Source organism: Macaca mulatta, chromosome 13, assembly GCF_049350105.2.
Source record: "Macaca mulatta isolate MMU2019108-1 chromosome 13, T2T-MMU8v2.0, whole genome shotgun sequence".
NCBI lineage: Eukaryota > Metazoa > Chordata > Mammalia > Primates > Cercopithecidae > Macaca > Macaca mulatta.
Genome location: NC_133418.1, coordinates 99,590,913 through 99,608,933, shown reverse-complemented (window position 1 = coordinate 99,608,933; position 18,021 = coordinate 99,590,913). Strand labels below are relative to the sequence as shown.

The 18,021-nt window shown below is 44.8% G+C and overlaps 1 protein-coding gene across 50 annotated transcripts in view; it reads right to left on the bottom strand.

Moving 5' to 3' along the window:
• DTNB (dystrobrevin beta) overlaps positions 1–18,021 on the bottom strand; it is a 302,368-nt gene that overhangs the window by 22,627 nt on the left and 261,720 nt on the right. For 21 of the 50 annotated variants that reach the window (XR_013402982.1, XR_013402983.1, XR_003721833.2 and 18 more), the window contains one exon: positions 17,164–17,184. The exons of the other annotated variants lie outside the window; for them this stretch is intronic. Coding sequence is in view for 18 of the 21 variants with exons in the window: in XM_077960044.1 (XP_077816170.1) it covers positions 17,164–17,184 (21 nt within the window). In the remaining 3 variants the exon portion in view is untranslated. The remainder of the gene's footprint in view (positions 1–17,163; positions 17,185–18,021) is intronic. 50 annotated transcript variants of the gene reach the window in all.

Here is an 18,021-nt window from a genome sequence, read left to right as displayed (position 1 = left end):
TGTGGGCTGGGCCTACTGACTCGCTGCTAATGAATCAGACAAGTGGGATATCACTTCCAAGGAGAGGTTATAGAAGACTCTCTCTTCCTTGCTCTCACTCTCTCCTGCTTCCTTGTCCTGGTGACGGCAGCTGCCATTCTGTGAGCTGCCCTGGGAATGGGCCCTGTGGCAGGACCAATGGTGGCTTTCAGCCATCAGCCAGCACCAAACTGAGGCCCTGAGTCCAAGGAACCATGAGGAGCTGAGTCCTGTCAAGAGCCACATGCTGCTGGGCCTTGAGGTGACAACGCCTTGATGGCAGCCTTGTGCGAGACACTGAACTGAGGGGTCCGGGAAGACGGCAGCTGGGTTGCTGTGAGGTAATCCATACTTGTCATTTATTAGTAAACACGTGTTCTCCCAAGCAGCTACGTTTTGGGGTGCGTTGTTGTATAGCAACAGCTAACTCATATGCTAAGGTTAAATTTTAAAAATACATTATTAGATCAATCCCATATGATGACATCTGATGAACAGAGAGCGGGTGGATGAATTCTGACATATGTGAGACCAGAACCAGAGGCCCTCAGAGGAACAAGCCAAAGAGCCCAGGAAAGAGGCCTCCAGATGAGACGGGAGGCAGGGATATACAATCGAGAAAAAAACTTCTCTGATTTGGGAATGTGCAGAGGGCCCTGAGTACATCAGCCTGTTCTGACACCAGAAGACTCACCTCTTCACTTTGTCAGTCACGACCGGGGCCTAGAGGCATTTCTCAGCTGCAAACTCATTGACCCTGAAGAACAGGGAAAGCTGCAGGCTCTCTGGCTCTTACCACATCCCAGGTGGGCACTGAGGAGGCAGCGTGCTTCAGTGAAAAGGGCACAGAGTGAGATTTTGGGAGATTTGGGCTCTTCTTTTGATTCTGTAACACATGCATTTTAAGTTTTCTGGGGCTCAGTCTTATTTGTAAACTGAGGGAACTCAACTGGATAAAAACTGTATTTTTCAGATATAAAATTCTGTGACCTCTGATCTTCGCTAAGTTAACCTCATCTCAGACATGGCAAGAACCAACACTCTGCTTCAGTTCTGACCATTCTGGCCGTGAGGAATGCTCTTCTGGGGTCCCAGCAGCATCTTGGTCACGTCATGGCATATTCTGCTTTTAATTTTCCTTTCTCACGAGTGGAGTCAGTACCATAGCTGCTGGCCACTGAGGCCTTGTGCAGATGATGCTGATGAGGAGGTGTAGGGAGAAGGCTACTCTGTAGAAGATGGAACTATCTCAGGAACGAGTTTGAAATAAGGTCCTTCTAACTAAATAAGCACAAACTAGAGTGTGTGGCGCACATGCAGTCTGAGAAGCCTTCTGTGCACAGCAACATTCCTGACGTGCTGACAATCACCTCTGAATCTGGCTGCAGTTTGTTCATTCTGTTTACTTGATAGGCACAGGCCAGACAGAACACACTAAAAATCAAGATGGAGCACCGCACTGTGCAAATGCACCTCGTCTCAAAAGCACAGATGGGCTTTATGTTCAGAGAGGCAGGCTCTTCTCCATGGAGACTGCTGAACACTCGCTCAGTGTGAACCAGTCTAGAATACGTGGCACAGTGGGAGACTTGGGGGGGGGCATCACAGTTGGCACCCTGAGATTACAGGAAACCTGAGAAACACCTAGAAATCTGCAAAGGTAGAGGAACTAGTCAGGTGGCTCGAAGGATGGGGATGTGCTGTCCAATGATGGGAACAAAAGACTCTTGTGCCTTTGGGTTTCAGCTGCCAGGAGAGGGCAATTCACCTGGAGAAGCAAGGGAAGCTCTGCAATGTGCTACTCAGTGTTTTAAGGTTTCCTGATACAAGGACAGTGGAATCTTGTTGTAGTACAAGCTGTAACAAAGGCTTGAGTCCAGTGCAGGCCAATCATGTGTCTAACCAATAACTAAACACAATAAATGCCCTGTGACTCAGGTTCTCTCAATAAAGAGGTCCCTTGTATAACAGTTGGAAACAATTCTGTTGCAAATGTAGAGCCAGTGAAACATTACAATCTGATAAGCTCTCTAGACTGCTGGCTCTTCATTTTCAAATCAGCAAAGACCCTGAGAACCCGAGAAAGCTCTGCGTCATGTTCCAAGAAAAGTGTTCAGAAATTACAAATTCAGAGGGTTCATGACCCCAGCAAACTAGCTTGTTTTAGTCCAACATTCATTTTTCATTTCAGGAGGCTGAGGTCAAGAGCGGTCACAAGGTCACCACAAAATCAGTAGATAGGCTAGGACTGGTCCCTGGGTCTGCTAATTGCCTCAAACTGCTAGGAGAAAAGTAAGCAAGTAAGCATATTAGGATCACAGCACAATGTTTCTGACACTAAAAGGAACACGGATCAGTCAAGACTTCTGACAATTGACCCTAACCATGATTTTCCAGGGGATAGTCAATTTCATTCCCAGCAAGGAAATGTGAGAATGGAGAATACAGGGATTATGAAAATCTCTTATCTATAAAACCAATCTCATATTGGAGACAAAACAGGTACAGAAAATGCCAGAGAAGGTGCCCTGAGGACACGGGGATCCTTCACCAGCTCTGCATCTGAGCACAGAGGCAGGGACTCACATGCTGTGGCAGAGAGAACTGGCCAGGAGACCAGCTGCACAGAGAGAAAGGCGCTGTCTTTAGTAGGAAAATGATACTGCACTGTTCTTGGCCATGCTTGGGTGGCCCCAGCAGGATGCCTGGCACATAGTAGGGGCTCCAAAAATAGGACTTCCCTTCTTTCTTTTTCCTCATGGAACAGGGAAGAATTTTTAATCCTCCTGGTACACATTATAGTCAGGTAAACAAGGCCAGAGAGCCTTGTGGCAAAAAGCCTGACTTTAAGAGTTAATGCCCTCTGCAGAGCATTCATAACGGCATCCCCCTCCACACGCACACGCAACTAAAACTTGGAGCTAAGTTGTTATCATGGTAACAGAATGGAAGACACTTTAGTCTCCATTTCTATCTCCCTGACTCATGGACACCTGCCAGGTAGCAGATGGCCTGTGTGGACAATTACCTTCATTTTGCTGCAGCGTATTTAAATTAAACAAAGTGGCCTCTTTGCTGCCGATTTTCAGAGGCCCTCTCAGAGAAACAAAAAACAATGATGGGAGAGAGTTGCTGCAAGTCTGAAATTTAGGCAACCGTGAATGTATAGAGAACTGGGATATGTAGAGAATAGCCTTTGTACATTTTTTTTCTTCAAGAAAAAGTTAAAAACCCCACATAACTATTCTGAGCTGGTGCTGGTGAAGACTGTGCTAGGAAGATGCAGATGTCTCATCAAAGCGGAAGTGAAATGAGGGAGAGGTGATGGGGCTATCTGATGCTGCACTGTCTGTCCTGCTGTGAGAGTTGGAAATAATTGCCTCACATGACAAGAGTTAAGACTATCGGGAGTTAGGACTGGCAATGAAAGCGCTCAGAGAATGGAGAATGAGGGTGAAGGAGAGACGCAACCAAATGGCCATGAGCAAAGAAGCAGGGAGTGAATGTGCCTGGACACCTTCCCTGCTTAGCAGAGGCGCCCACCTGCAAGTTTAAGTGCTGTGGAGCCTTTTATTTATTTTTATTTTCTATTTCTTTCAACGGCCCTGGTCAGCATGGAAGTGGAGTCTTTTAAAGATGAACTTGGCTTCTAGACACTGGAGAGAGGGGCTAAAGAGTTCTATAAAGTCTCTCTTACCACCGTTAACGCATTTACCTATCATGTGTCTGTTGGAAGGATGAGGCCACCAGAAAGTCTGCCATGGGGTCTCTCTGCAGAGGGGTGACACCTGTTTGTTCCCACATCATGTCAGGAACCTCAGGGCTCACGCATAACCTGTCCCTCACTGTGATGGCTGGTGAGGCAAGCTGCGAGAAGACAGGAAGCAGCTATTCTAGGACTGCTGGATGATTTGTGATCACGGTGTTGCCACCGGCAGAAGGTTACGGTTCTCAATCTTCATGATTCTGTCCCTATTCAAGTTACACTAAATTATATAGAAGACAAAGCTTATGCTAAGAATTAAAGAGTGAGGGGAAGGTGTACAATTATCTTTCTTGGTATTAGGAAGAAGGTGTATTAAATTTCTGGGACAAAGAACAACCTATTAAAACTCAAGATAAACCTATAGATAAAAAGAAAGTTGGAATGTAAACTTTTAGATAGAGAAACTAATAAATTCCAAGCCTAGAATTACCTCCTTTCTGTTTCTCCCAGTTTGCCTAGCCCTATTTGAAAATGGTATCCCACTAGTCTTTTTTTCTTTTCAAGACAGAGTCTCACTCTGTCACCCAGGCTGCAGTGCAATGGCGTGATCTCGGCTCACTGCAACCTCCGCCTCCTGGGTTCATGCAATTCTTGTGCCTCACCCTCCCGAATAGCTGGGATTATGGGCGCCCGCCACTACACCCAGCTAATTTTTGTATTTTTAGTAGAGATGGGGTTTCACCATGTTGGCAAGGGTGGTCTCGAACTCCTGACCTCAAGTGATCCACCTCCCTTGGCCTCCTGAAGTGTTGGGATTACAGGGGTGAGCCACTGCGCCTGACCTGTATACCACTAGTCTTCACTGCAAGATTTCAAAGCAAGTTCTCTTCAAAATGATGAGAGACCTCACCAATCAAGAGAAAAATACCTATACAATGAATGCCAAACACTCAGATTGCATACTAGAAACAAAAACTAGGCTAGGCTAGGTTCTCAAGAGGATGCGGTCCTTATTCAGACAGCTAAATCTATTAGCAGGAAGGCAGCTGGGACCTATCAGTGGGTTTTAAAATTCAATGAGCTTAATGTAAATGTTACTTATAGGTAAGCCAAACTTGTGTGGTGAGGTACGGCACCTTTATTCAACAAGGACACGCTGCACTTTGTTAAGTTCCTGTTATATATAATATAGTGGTTAGAGTCCAGGCTTCGCAATTGGATAAACCTAGTTTTTGTTTTTCTTTTTGAGATGGGGTCTTGCTATGTTGCCCAGGTTGGTGTTAAACTCCTGGCTTCAAGTGATCCTCCCACCTCAGCCTCCCTCATAGCTGGGATTACAGGCGTGTGCTGCTGTGCCCAGCCTCGATGAACCTAGTTTGGATTCCGGCTGCCGTTTACTAGCTGTGTGATCTTGAGCAATTACCTAACCTGTCTGCACCTACGGTTCTTCATATGTACAGTGGGAATAACAATATCTACCCTCTCAGGTTGGTGAGGATGAACATGAAACACTCCACACACTTGGTCCATAGAGTGATACCTGTTGTTCTTCTACTTTGAAAGGTACTAGGGGTAGGGGGCTATGCAGCTGAGGCAATGTCTCCACTCTCAGCAGACCTATCCCGAGGGAGTCAGGTACGTATGCAACCAGCACACCAAACAGGATGAAATAGGGGCCACAGCAGAGGAACAGAGGAAAAGCAGCCTGGCCTGATGTTATGGAACAGGGTTAAGTTTGGTAGAAGAGGTGGCAGCTGAGAGTAGCTCGAGGGGTACAACTGCAATGGGCAGAAGAGGCTTGGAAAGGGCAAACCAGGCAGGGGACAGTACATGACCGAGGGTACTGGGCTGGAGAGATGAGGCTGGAGTGTGAGGAACAGGGAAGACCTATAGCAGGAGAGGAGAAGTAAAGGAGAAGTGGCGACGGTGAGCAGCCAGAGCCGTAATGAGCAGCTTATTTAACAGACAACAGATAAGGGCTGGGCACGGTGCGTCACACCTGTAATCCCAACACTTTGAGGGTCTGAGGTGGGTGGATCACCTGAGGTCAGGAGTTCAAGACCAGGCTGGCCAGCATGGTGAAAGCCCGTCTTTACTAAAAATACAAAAATTAGCCAGGCATGGTGGCACGTGACTGTAATCCCAGCTACTTGGGAAGCTGAGGTAGGAGAACTGCTAGAACCCAGGAGGCAGAGGTTGCATGCAGCGAGTCGAGATCGTGCCATTGCACTCCAGCCTGGGTGACAAGAGTGAAACTCTCCCAAAAACTAAAAAATAATAGGCCACAGATAGGAAAACTATACAACCCGTGGAAAATCCAACTTGCCACCATTATTTTTTTTTTATTTGTTATTTTTTGACACAGAGTTTTGCTCTGTCTGGAGTGCACTCAGGCTGGAGTGCAGTGGCAAGATCGTGGCTCACCACAGCCTCGACCTCCTGGGCTCAAGTGATCCTCCTAACTCAGCCTCCCGAGTAGGTGACACCATGCCTGGCTAATTACTGTATTTTTGGAGAGATGAAATTTTGCCATGTTGCCCAGGCTGATTTCAAATGCCTGGGCTCAAGTGATCCATCTGCTTCGGCTTCTCAAAGTGCTGGGATTTCAGGCATGAGCTACCATGCTTGGCCCAACTAACCACCATTCAAAATAAAATGTTCTGGCTTGGGTGCAGTGGCTCACACCTGTAATCCCGGCACTTTGGGAGGCTAAGGCAGGCAGATCACTTGAGGTCAGGAGTTCAAGACCAGCCTGACCAACACAGTGAAACCCCATCTCTACTAAAAATACAAAAATTAGCTGGGTGTGGCTGTGGGCGCCTGTAATCCCAGTTACTCGGGAGGCTGAGGCAAGAGAATCACTTGAACTGGAAAGCGGAGGTTGCAGAGAGCCAAGATTGCGTCACGGTACTCCAGCCTGGGCGACAGAGGAAGATACCATCTCAAATAAATAAATAAATAAATAAATAAATAAATAAATAAATAAAATGTTCTACTTTTTTTCACCACCAGTTTTGCTTTTTGCTTTTTGTTTTGTTGTTGTTGTCTTTTTTTTTTTTTTTTTTTTAACAGACCATGAGCCAAGAATGATTTTTACATTTTTTAATGGTTATATTTTAAATGGTTATATAGTACCTACATAATATCTGGTTTGGCCTGGAAAGCCTGAAATATTTACTATCTAATCTTTTAAGAAAATGCCTGCTGACTCCTGCTACAGGCAAAGGCAAAAGAAGCCGGTGAAGGTTTCTAAGGAGGGGAGGGATGTGGCCAGTCTAGTCTGTGCTCAGGAATCGAGCTCTGGGCAATGGCAGGGAGGAACTGAGAAACGAGAGACTGGAGACAGGGTTCTATCAATAAAGAGGCTTTTCCAAAACTAGTTGACAGATAATGGAGGCTGGAATGAGGTACAGGAATAGAAAGAGGGAGAGCAACTTTTGGGAGAAAAAATGGACTAGAAGTTGGCAACTGAGAGGGAAGAGCAGGAGGCTGGCGATGGCTGGCAGGGATACGGCGGTGCTGATAACAGCATCAACAGAAGCAGGAAATATGTGCAGAAGAGGGATCTGTAGGGTCCCACCCTTCCCATAGCCAAACTTCAGAATAAGGGGTTCTGAGAATGCCAGGGAGGCTCATACTGGTATCACAGAGAAAGGTTCTCTGGACTCAGAGCAGGGCTTCCAATTAACAAGGGGGCAATTTTACTTGATAGGGGCCTGAGAGTAGAGGCTACTACTGGCGCTTAGTGGGTAAAGTTAAGGATGCTGCTAAACATCCTTAACAGCCTGACCAACATGGAGAAACCCTGTCTCTACTAAAAATACAAAAAAAAAAAAAAAATTAGCCAGGTGTGGTGGAGCATGTCTGTAATTCCAGCTGCTTGGGAGGCTGAGGCAGGAGAATTGGTTGAACCTGGGAGGTGGAGGTTGTGGTGAGCCGAGATGATGCCATTGCACTCCAGTCTGGGCAACAGGAGTGAAACTTTGTCTCAAAAAAAAAAAAAAAAAAAAAGAGTTCAAGACTTCAAGACTAGCTTGGCCAACATTGGCCAACATAATGAAATCCCATCTCTATCAAAAAAAACACATATGTTTTTCTACAACACATATGACAACTACTTGCAAAAACAGAGTTATCTGGCCCCAAATGTCACTAGTGCTGAGAATGAGAAGGATGGCTGAGGGCGACTTAGTCATGAGGTCCTACAGAGAATGGTCTGCCCAGGGCTATTTTCCTGGGTGGTTAGCTGCTGTGGAAAGAAGGGCAGGCAGCCAGCAGCCTCAGGTTCGTTAGACCTTTAAGGGACCCAAGAATAGACTGCCGTGTCTTCTGCACATTGGGATATCCTGGGGTGGCTACAGATCTGAGAGTCTCCTAGAATCTCTCGTGATTTTCTGAGGTCTGAGCAGGTTAAAAATTGGAGTTGAAATTTGCACTGTGAAAGCAATTAACAGAGAATTGTATATACACTTAAATTAATAATACATAATAATAAAATAACTGAAGGGTTTATGGTTAGCCATCTGTGCAGAGCAGTGGTGAGCTGGCATGGATCCTTACTATAATAAAAGTACCACTTCAGCAAATGACATGACATTTCTCAAAAGAAGATATACAAATGGCCAACGAACATATGAAAAAATGCTTAACATCACTAACCTGAGGGAAATGCAAATCAAAACCCCAATGAGATTACTACCTTACTCCTGCAAGAATGGTCATTATCGAAATGTCCAAAAACAGTGTATGTTGGCATGGATGTGGTGAAAAGGGGATGCTCATACACTGCTGGTGGGAATGTAAATTAGCACAACTACCATGGAAAACAGGATGGAGATTTTTTGAGGAACTAAAAGTAGACCTACCATTTTTTTTTTTTTTTTTTTTTCTTTTTGAGACGGAGTCTTGCTCTGTGCCCCAGGCTGGAGTGCAGTGGCGCGATCTCGGCTCACTGCAAGCTCCGCCTCCCGGGTTCACGCCATTCTCCTGCCTCAGCCTCCCGAGTAGCTGGGACTACAGGCGCCCGCCACCTCGCCCGGCTAATTTTCTTGTATTTTTAGTAGAGACGGGGTTTCACCGTGTTAGCCAGGATGGTCTCGATCTTCTGACCTCGTGATCCGCCCGTCTCGGCCTCCCAAAGTGCTGGGATTACAGGCTTGAGCCACCGCGCCCGGCTAGACCTACCATTTGATCCAGCAATCCCACTACTGGGTATCTACCCAAAGGAAAAGAAGTCATTATATGAAAAAGACACACGCACACATATGTTTATTGCAGCCCAATTTACAATTGCAAAGATTCAGAACCAACCTAAGGGCCCATCGACCAATGAGTGGATAAAGAAAACGTGGTATATAAACACCATGGAATACTACTCAGCCATAAAAAGTAATGGAATATCTTTTGCAGCAACCTGAATGGACCTGGAGGCTACAGTTCTAAGTGCGGTAGCTCAGGAATGGAAAACCAGATGCTGTATGCTCTCACTTATAAGTGGGAGCTAAGCTATGAGTATGCAAAAACACAGAGTGATATAATGGACTATGGAGACTCAGAAGGGAGAGGTTGGGAGCGCGGTGAAGGATAAAAAACTACGTATTGGGTGCAATGTACACTAGTTGGGTGACGGGTGCACCAAAATCTCAGAATTCACCACTAAATAACTCATCCATGTAACCAAAAACCACTTGCACCCCAAAAGCTATTGAAATTAAAAAAAAAAATTAACAAAGTACCACTTGGCCGGGCACAGTAGCAATACTTTGGGAGGCTGAGGCAGGTGGATCACTTGAAGTCAAGAGTTTGAGACCGGCCGGGCGCAGTGGCTCACACCTGCAATCCCAGCACTTTGGGAGGCAGAGGCGGGCAGATTACCTGAGGTCAGAAGTTCAAGACCAGTTTGACCAACATGGAGAAACCCTGTCTCTACTAAAAATACAAAAAAATTATCTGGGTGTGGTGGTGCATGCCTATAATTCCAGCTACTTGGGAGGCTGAGGCAGGAGAATCACTTGAACCTGGGAGGTGGAGGCTGCAGTGAGTGGAAATCATGCCATTGCACTCCAGCCTGGGCAACAAGAGCGAGACTCTGCCTCAAACAAACAAACAAACAAAAAAAAACAGTACCACTTCAGCTACAGTTAACTGCATTGCCTGTAATTTTATAAAACAGCTTTCTACTTTTCTTTTTTTAAACATCAGGGCATCTATATTGCAGCTCCAAATGCATACTGCCAAACCATGATTAAGAGTAAATGGAGAAAAGTGTAAAGAGTCTACAGTACTTGTTATAACATGCATCTTTTAGCTGAAACTAAGCAGACGTTCTTTTCCGTAAAGGACGCTTCAAACCTTAGCATTACCATTACTATGGAACATCAGAACCAACCTGAGGGTCAGCTATAAAACCTGTTACCCTAGAGACTGGTACAGCTTCATGATTTGACAAAATGCCTCCAGATGCTCTCAGAGTGAAGGGTTATGGAGACAATCCCGTGCTGAGAGAAGAGGCTGGGGTGAGGCACAGCAGAGAGGAAGAATGCCAGAGAAAACTGTCCTGCTGGAGACATGGCCAAGAATCACGCAGGTGAGCCACAGGAGAAGGGCATCAGGGATGCAGCTGATGTTTTCTTAGGATACTTTCTTGTATCTGGAAAAGTGGCAGGTGGGAGGCTGGCATGAATAAACCCTGGGGAAGAAGTTATTGAAAGAAAACCCAGACAATGAAGTAAGGGCCACAGGATTTCAAAGTCAGGAAAGGAGAATTCAGTGAAATAAACCCAACTGGATTTCATTCATTCATTCATTCATTCATTCATTCATTCCTCTATAGGCCAGGACCCAAAAAGATCTCTGGAGACTCTTTTAGGTTTATAGCCTTTCTCCAGAATACCAGTTGGTACAATGATGAAAGGATGCAAGAATTGTGGAGCTGAAAGTTTACTGACGAGGAAAATGAGGTTTGTAAAGGTTACGTGCTTGTTTAGATGAAAAAGAAATGGGATTTAGCCAACAAGACTCGATTAGTGGGAAGGGCAGTCCATTCACGTGTAATTCACAGATTTAAGATTTACATCTCCGTTCAGTGGGGTGACATTATTTGACAGGAGGTGGTGTTGAGGGGTTCGGACAGGACAAAGCCCACTTTTGAGAGCTGGCTGCATTTTACTACTCTACTGAACATTTTCTTTCCCAAGTTGCTGGTAACTTCCTTATTGTCAGATTCACGGGCTTTCTTGTCTTACTGTCTTACTAAATTCCTCCTTCTTGCAATTATCTGGGCTTCCAAGAGACCCGAGGGTCCTTCTCCTGCCTCCTCTTTCTTCTTTTTGTCTACTATGCGTTTTCCCTAAGGCTCACGTTTATGGTTTCAATCCTCATTTTGTGTTGAAGGGTTCCAGGTCTACATTGCTAGCCCTGTTTTCCCATTGAAATTTCAGTTGCACACGTCCAATACCTAGCAGATCTTTCTGCTTGACTGCCTGGCTATAGGACATAATAGTATGTTCAAAATCAGATCAAAATCCCCTCCTAACCCAGATCATGTCTCTATTTTCACTTGTTCAGGAAATGACACCCATCATTTCCCCAGATTCTTCTTAGGCTCCAAGCCTACAAGTCATTTTTCTTCATCCTTTTCTGTTAATGCTTTGTTGAGATTCAGCCTGTAGTGTTCTGGGGGAGGCAGTGTGTCCTAGGAATTCAATATTCTTCCAGTGGAAGAATTTCTCCAGTTGGCTGAGGAGATAATTTTCTTGGAGGCCCTGAAGGATGGTTTTCATATGCTGTGTGCATTCTGGTCAGGAGAGGAAAAGACAGAAATATAGTACAGGAGGGAAATTCAAGAAGTAGGTAAGGAAATCTCTCAGCCTGACATTGATGAGAGTGATTAAAAATATTGGGGGGCTGTGGCATACATCCCAAAGCTACTTTTCCCTTGTATCCTCAGACTCTTGTTTGGTACTCAGGGAGTTTTGGGGGAGTGAAATACAAACACCCATCCCCCATTCCCACCATGCAAGACAGGACCATCCAGGAATGAGCCTTCTGGCTACACAAGACTAAGTTGCTGAACATAAAAGGAACCAAAACCATTTTTGTTCATCTATGATGCTTTCCTAGAAAGATCTTGATGAAAAGAGGGGAAATGAGAACAAAAATAACTCCACGAAGTCTGAATTATATGAGGTATTCAAAATTGATCAGGTCCCGAGAGACACAGCTATGGGGCTTCAGACACGCCACCTGCCAAGTCGGAGGGGCAATGGTTTAAAGGCATTTTGTTCCTGACTAGCTGCTTCACTCATTAGCTTCATGTTCCTGGAATCTGTGATGAAAAGAACAAAGTATACATAATCAATAGCTTATGTGATTATTTTTAAAAACCTTATCTGGCCTGTGACACAACCTCAGGAGATTCTGAGAACACGTGCCCTGCTTATGTTACTTTAATGTAAGTTCTTGGTAAACGACTTAGGAACTGCCTTTTCATTTTTTTTTTTTTAACTCACTATAACTGCTGCTAATCAGAATGTATATTTGAATCTTTGCTCCTGGGGGGGCCATCCTCAAGCTTTGGGCTCAAATAAACTTATACTTAATCATAAAGAAAAACTATGGCTGGATGCAGTGGCTCATGGCTGTAATCCCAGCACTTTGGGAGGCCGAGGCAGGCAGATCACCTGAGGTCAGGAGTTTGAGACCAGCCTGGCCAACATGGCGAAACCCCATCTCTACTAAAAATACAAAGATTAGCCGGGCGTGGTGGCGTGCACCTGTAGTCCCAGCTACTAGGTAGGCTGACGCAGAAGAATCACTTGAACCCAGGAGGCGGAGGTTGCAGTGAGTTGAGATCATGCCATTGTACTCCAGACTAGGCAACAAGAGCGAAACTCTGTCTCAAAAAAAAAAAAAAAAAAAAAGAAAAAAAGAAAAGCCAAACCTATTTTTAATATTGTAGTGATATTTCCTCTTTTTGGAAAAAAAATAACAACAAACTGCCAGGTCCCTACGGTGAGTACAGGTGCCAAGGCCGATGGATGAATACATCCTGCCGACTCTTGCGAGGCCATGTGTGGGAGGGAGCTAACACTGGCAGACAGTCTATGCACCTATCCTGGGACTGCGACCAGGCTAAAGGTTTGTGGGAGAGTCCTATGTATAGCACAGCAATCCTCACTTACCAACAGACGTCTGTATAGTTTGCCAACTTAGGAGGGCCACAGTGGTGCCTGAGGCCCAGGATACCACTGACCCGGCTTGTGTTTCTGCATTTAGGATATCATGTCAACCATGAAATAACTTTCAGACTATTTGATGGTGGTATTTGAGTACGATTTCTCTTTTTAACCTCCAAAAGGCCAGGATCACTGCCTTGAACATATATAGTAAAACACTGCTAAATAAATAAATGAATGGCAATCCTTTGCCTTTCGGGAAGTAGACTCAGGCTTCTATTTCAGAGGATTAAGAGCCAGGGAGCCCAGAAGACTGCAGAAGCATGTGAATCTGAATCGCTTCCCAGTGAGACTGTATCCAAAGGCTAAGATGGGAACGTGACCCATGAGGCATGCTGACATCAAGGGGTTCACCAACAATTTCTTTAGTGGACAAAGAGGAGGTTTCTTTTTCTTGTCGCATAGGTTTGTTTTTTTGAAAGTACTTTCTCTTAAACTTACAAAGTTAATATTCATGAGGTTCATGTGAGCCCTTGTGGGTCGACCATTGCTAACTAAACATTGAGTGCCCTTCCTTTGAGGCATATTTGGTAGAGCTGTGATCAGAAATGGGGGCTTCCTGGAGCCAGGCCAAACCTGCTCTCTTTGGTACAGCTGTAGCTGGATATTTGTCTGGGTCTTGGAAATCAGACAGGACATGATGGCAAGATCCCACGTGATAGCCAAACTCACTGAAGAAAAAGGAAAGGTCCCAAGAGTGGCAATGTTCTCTTAGCCAATTCCCCAATATTCCACTAATTACATTATTTTCAGAGTGCCAGGTATATTACCCTTTGGACCGCTGCCCCACTACCTAAGCTGGGCCAAGGCCACCCTGAAGGAGCTTCCTATCCTTACATAACTTTCACTGTCTAAAGTTACAGTATTTAAGTCTGATGATCATTATATAAAATGTTCTATAAAATGTATATAAAGTTACAGTCTTTAGGCCAGATGATCATTATTAGGTAATTAACTTCTAATAGGAGAGATCAGACAAATGTTGCAGGAAACACATCCTTCATGAATAAACAGAACCCATTTCCTTGGATAGCTCAGTGAATGTGGTGTTAGAGATCCAGCAGTGAAATTTTATGGTGCACTGAGTCACTAGGAAAAATGGAACCCTAAAATGTTCCTAGAGTGAACTTGTACATCTGAACTCTTTCCAGACTAGGACTGGGATATTGTTTGATCGAGACCGGAGTGGCCCATAGCTCAAGTGCACCAATGGTCATAAACACCATTGCCAGTAGGGACCTAATCAGTCTGTGGTGACCCTAGTGTCCCCTCTGTAACATGCTGATGAATCCTACAACCATATTTCTGACTGTAAGCACTGGACTTTTACTGAGAAATGTTCAAAATATTTTCAAATGATGCAAATAACTATAGATATCCTGCATTTTATAGATTATTATCTTTAAAAGATAAGGTGATTTTTATGCTATGTATCAGTGTATTTTCTTTAGACAGAAATAACAATATTAATAATAATACTAATCAGCTTGGTTTTTTTTCAGTAATATAAAATTTTTTCAGATTCTTTTTTTAAAAAATTATTTTTATTATTTGCTTTCTTGGGAAATCGGATTCCTTTTTTTTTTTTTTTTTTTGACACGGAGTCTCGCTCTGTCGCCCAGGCTGGAGTGCAGTGGCGCAATCTCAGCTCACTGCAACCTCTGCCTCCCAGGTTCACGCCATTCTCCTGCCTCAGCCTCCTGAGTAGTTGGGACTACAGGTGCACCACCACGTCCAGCTAATTTTTTCTATTTTTAGTAGAGACAGGGTTTCACCACATTAGCTACATGGTCTCGATCTCTTGACCTCATGATCCACCTGCCTCGGCCTCCCAAAGTGTTGGATTACAGGTGTCAGCCACCGCGCCCGGCTCAGATTCCTTTTTATAAAGGATATTTCTGAGCTATAATTTAGTCTCCTGAATGGATCTATCTGGGAGTGCCTTGAGCAAAATAACTGCTATAGGTATGTGAACTAGTTATGTCCCTTATAATTAATACAATTATTAATTCATACAGACTATAAGTCAAAATCTTATAAAATTGGTTAATACTGGTTATCATTCAGCAAATATTTATAGTGAAGACTAGCTTTAAATTGACCTGAGAACTAATATCACAGCAGTGGTAATTCCTGCTTCTTGGATTAAACATTTTTTAAATGAAATGTCTACTGGAAGCTCTACTGCTACCACTAAGATCAATATCCACAATGCCTGCCCTCTTCTGAAAGAGTTTTCAGGTGAGGTGTAGGGTGTTTCCAGTCTGTGCTCACTTGGAGCAGGTGCACGCAGAGAGAGATCAGGAGATGCTGTGCTAGTCTGGCAGACTGTTGGAAGTAGATTTGCAGCAAGTACCTGCAGCTGCAAAGTGCATCTCTGGGGTATGGAGGGCTGAAGAGAAGGAGGGGACACTAGTGATCAGCAACAACAGGTGAAGTGACACCCTGGATCACTAGGAAGGGAATACTTCATAACAAGGGGATGAGACTATCAGGAGCTGGGAGGATAAGTAGTCTCCTTTCTCTTCCTCCAACAGTCTCACTCATTCGTCTACTTGGGGGAGGTATTTCCAACATCTGCTTCTCTGGGACTTCTGGACAAACTGGAGGATTAGACTTCCCAGCCCCCTTGAGGTGAAGTGTGGTCATGTGACTTGCTCTGGCCAATGAAATGGAGAGGAAGTGATGTGTGTCACTTCCTGGAAGCAGCATGTAATGGCTGGGCTTGATTTCCATCCTGTTCTGCTTTGCCCATGTAAATGTACCTACTGATGCAGAAGTGCCAGAGATGGAAGCAATAAACTCTGTGTGAATGAAGAAAAAAGAACCAAAACTAGCAAAAACCTAAACAAGTGCACTTTGGTTCCATGAAAGCCATCAGATTTCTGGGCTGTTGGCCACTCCTGATGCCATGCACCATCTTCTTTCTCCCTTTCTGACAGTCTGCCTCCTCTGTACCCTCTTCTCGCCTCCTCCCCTCACTACCTATCTCTTCTTTCCTTTCTCTTTACTCTATGGTCCCATTGCTCTCCTAGCTAGAAATTATAAGTATAATGTTTTATATTCCTAACCTAAAACATGTATTCATTTGTGTTTTTTTTAAAAAACGGGTAGGCCGGGTGTAGTGGCTCATGCCTGTAATCCCAGCACTTTGGGAGGCCAAGGCGGGTGGATCATGAGGTCAGAAGTTCGAGACCAGCCTGGCCAATATGGTGAAACCCCATCTCTACTAAAAATACAAACATTAGCTGGGTGTGGTGGTGCGCGCCTACAGTCCCAGCTACTCAGGAGGCTGAGGCGAGAGAATCACTTGAACCGGGGAGGCAGATGGTACAGTGAGCCGAGATCATGCCACTGCACTCTGGCCTGGGCGACGGAGCGAGGCTCCGTCTCAAAAAAAAAGGCAAATTTTTAAAATTAAACGTTTTATGTTTCTCTCCCGAAGGACAAAAAGCTCCAAGGTAAACAAAAACTCAGCTTCAGTTTAAAAAATGTATGCTTTGAAACCTTACTATGTTATATAAACATATGGTGCTAATATTGTAGATAAGTCTGCAATTGACTTTCTTGTGTGGGTCAGTGGCTATCGGGAAAAACAAAAACAAATATAAACCTCCCCCAAACACCATGCAGCAGCCACACAGCTCAGAAAAACCTGAGCTCCCTCTGGAGTAGGTTCTGAACAGGAAATCACTGCAAGTGGAGTCAGTGCCTCAGTCGTTGTCAGTAATTTTGTTAAGAAGGCTGGCACAGCCCCAGCATCCAGAAGCCTAGTCAAGACTGCACGACATCTATAGTTAGCAAAATAAGTCCTCATTTTCATGCACATTCATTCATGACATGAGGTCACCCCAGCACCCCGAAAGTTGTTTCAAGGAATTAAAATCACTCCAGACACAAAACAACAGAGAATGAAAGGCAGGAAAATGCAATGGTAGCCTGGCTAATCATGCACACTTCAATGCTCACAACAGATGGGTACTTACAAGCTCTGGTTTTAAGTAAGAACATGCTCTACCGGGTAAACATGCTTTGAACTTTTAGAACATTTTACAACACCACGGGGAGACCCACTGGGAGTTTTACATGTAAAACCCTCTTCAGAGATGATGTGCTGGGAGAAGAGGAGAAACATTTACATGAGTAAAGAAAGAACGTGCAACAAGAGCGAGAGTCCAGCGGGAAATTCTGAAGTTCACTTACTGCCTGCTTTTGCTCTTCCTCCTGGAGTGTTGAAGATGAAAAAAAAGGCAGAGGAAAAAAGGAGAGAAATTAATGCCCATCACCACAAACATTGGGAAGAAATGATAGAAAAATCAGACAAACCAGGCCAGGCCCATGGGTGCTGAGATCAAAGGCCCCATCCCCCCACAGGAGCATCAGAGGACGAAGCAAGCAGCAGACCGTGGCCCGGCGAGTAATTCAATGCTAACTCCTAGAGCTAGAAGGAAAGAACCTTAGAAACCACCTTGCCAACATTCTTACTGTAGATGAAACAGGCCTAGAGGGCCTGACCTGCCTACAGTTCACATAGCTGTTTAGGGGAATCTGAAAGAGGAAGTGCAACCATGACTTGAAATTCTAGGCCGGGCGCGGTGGCTCACGCCTGTAATCCCAGCACTTTGGGAGGCCGAGGCGGGCGGATCACAAGGTCAGGAGATCGAGACCACGGTGAAACCCCGTCTCTACTAAAAATACAAAAAATTAGCCGGGCGCGGTTGTGGGCGCCTGTAGTCCCAGCTACTCGGGAGGCTGAGGCAGGAGAATGGCGTGAACCCGGGAGGCGGAGCTTGCAGTGAGCCGAGATCGCGCCACTGCACTCCAGCCTGGGCGACAGAGCGAGACTCCATCTCAAAAAAAAAAAAAAAAAAGAAATTCTAATAGTAATTCTATTTCATCATTCATGATATTCACATGTGTTTAGGTACATTTATCCAGGCAAGTGGTTTTCGATGCATGGAACACAGACCAGCAGCATTGGCATCACCTGGGAACTTGTCAGAGATGTAAACTTTGTGCCTCACCCTATCCCCACCAAACCGAAGCTCTAGGGATAGGGCA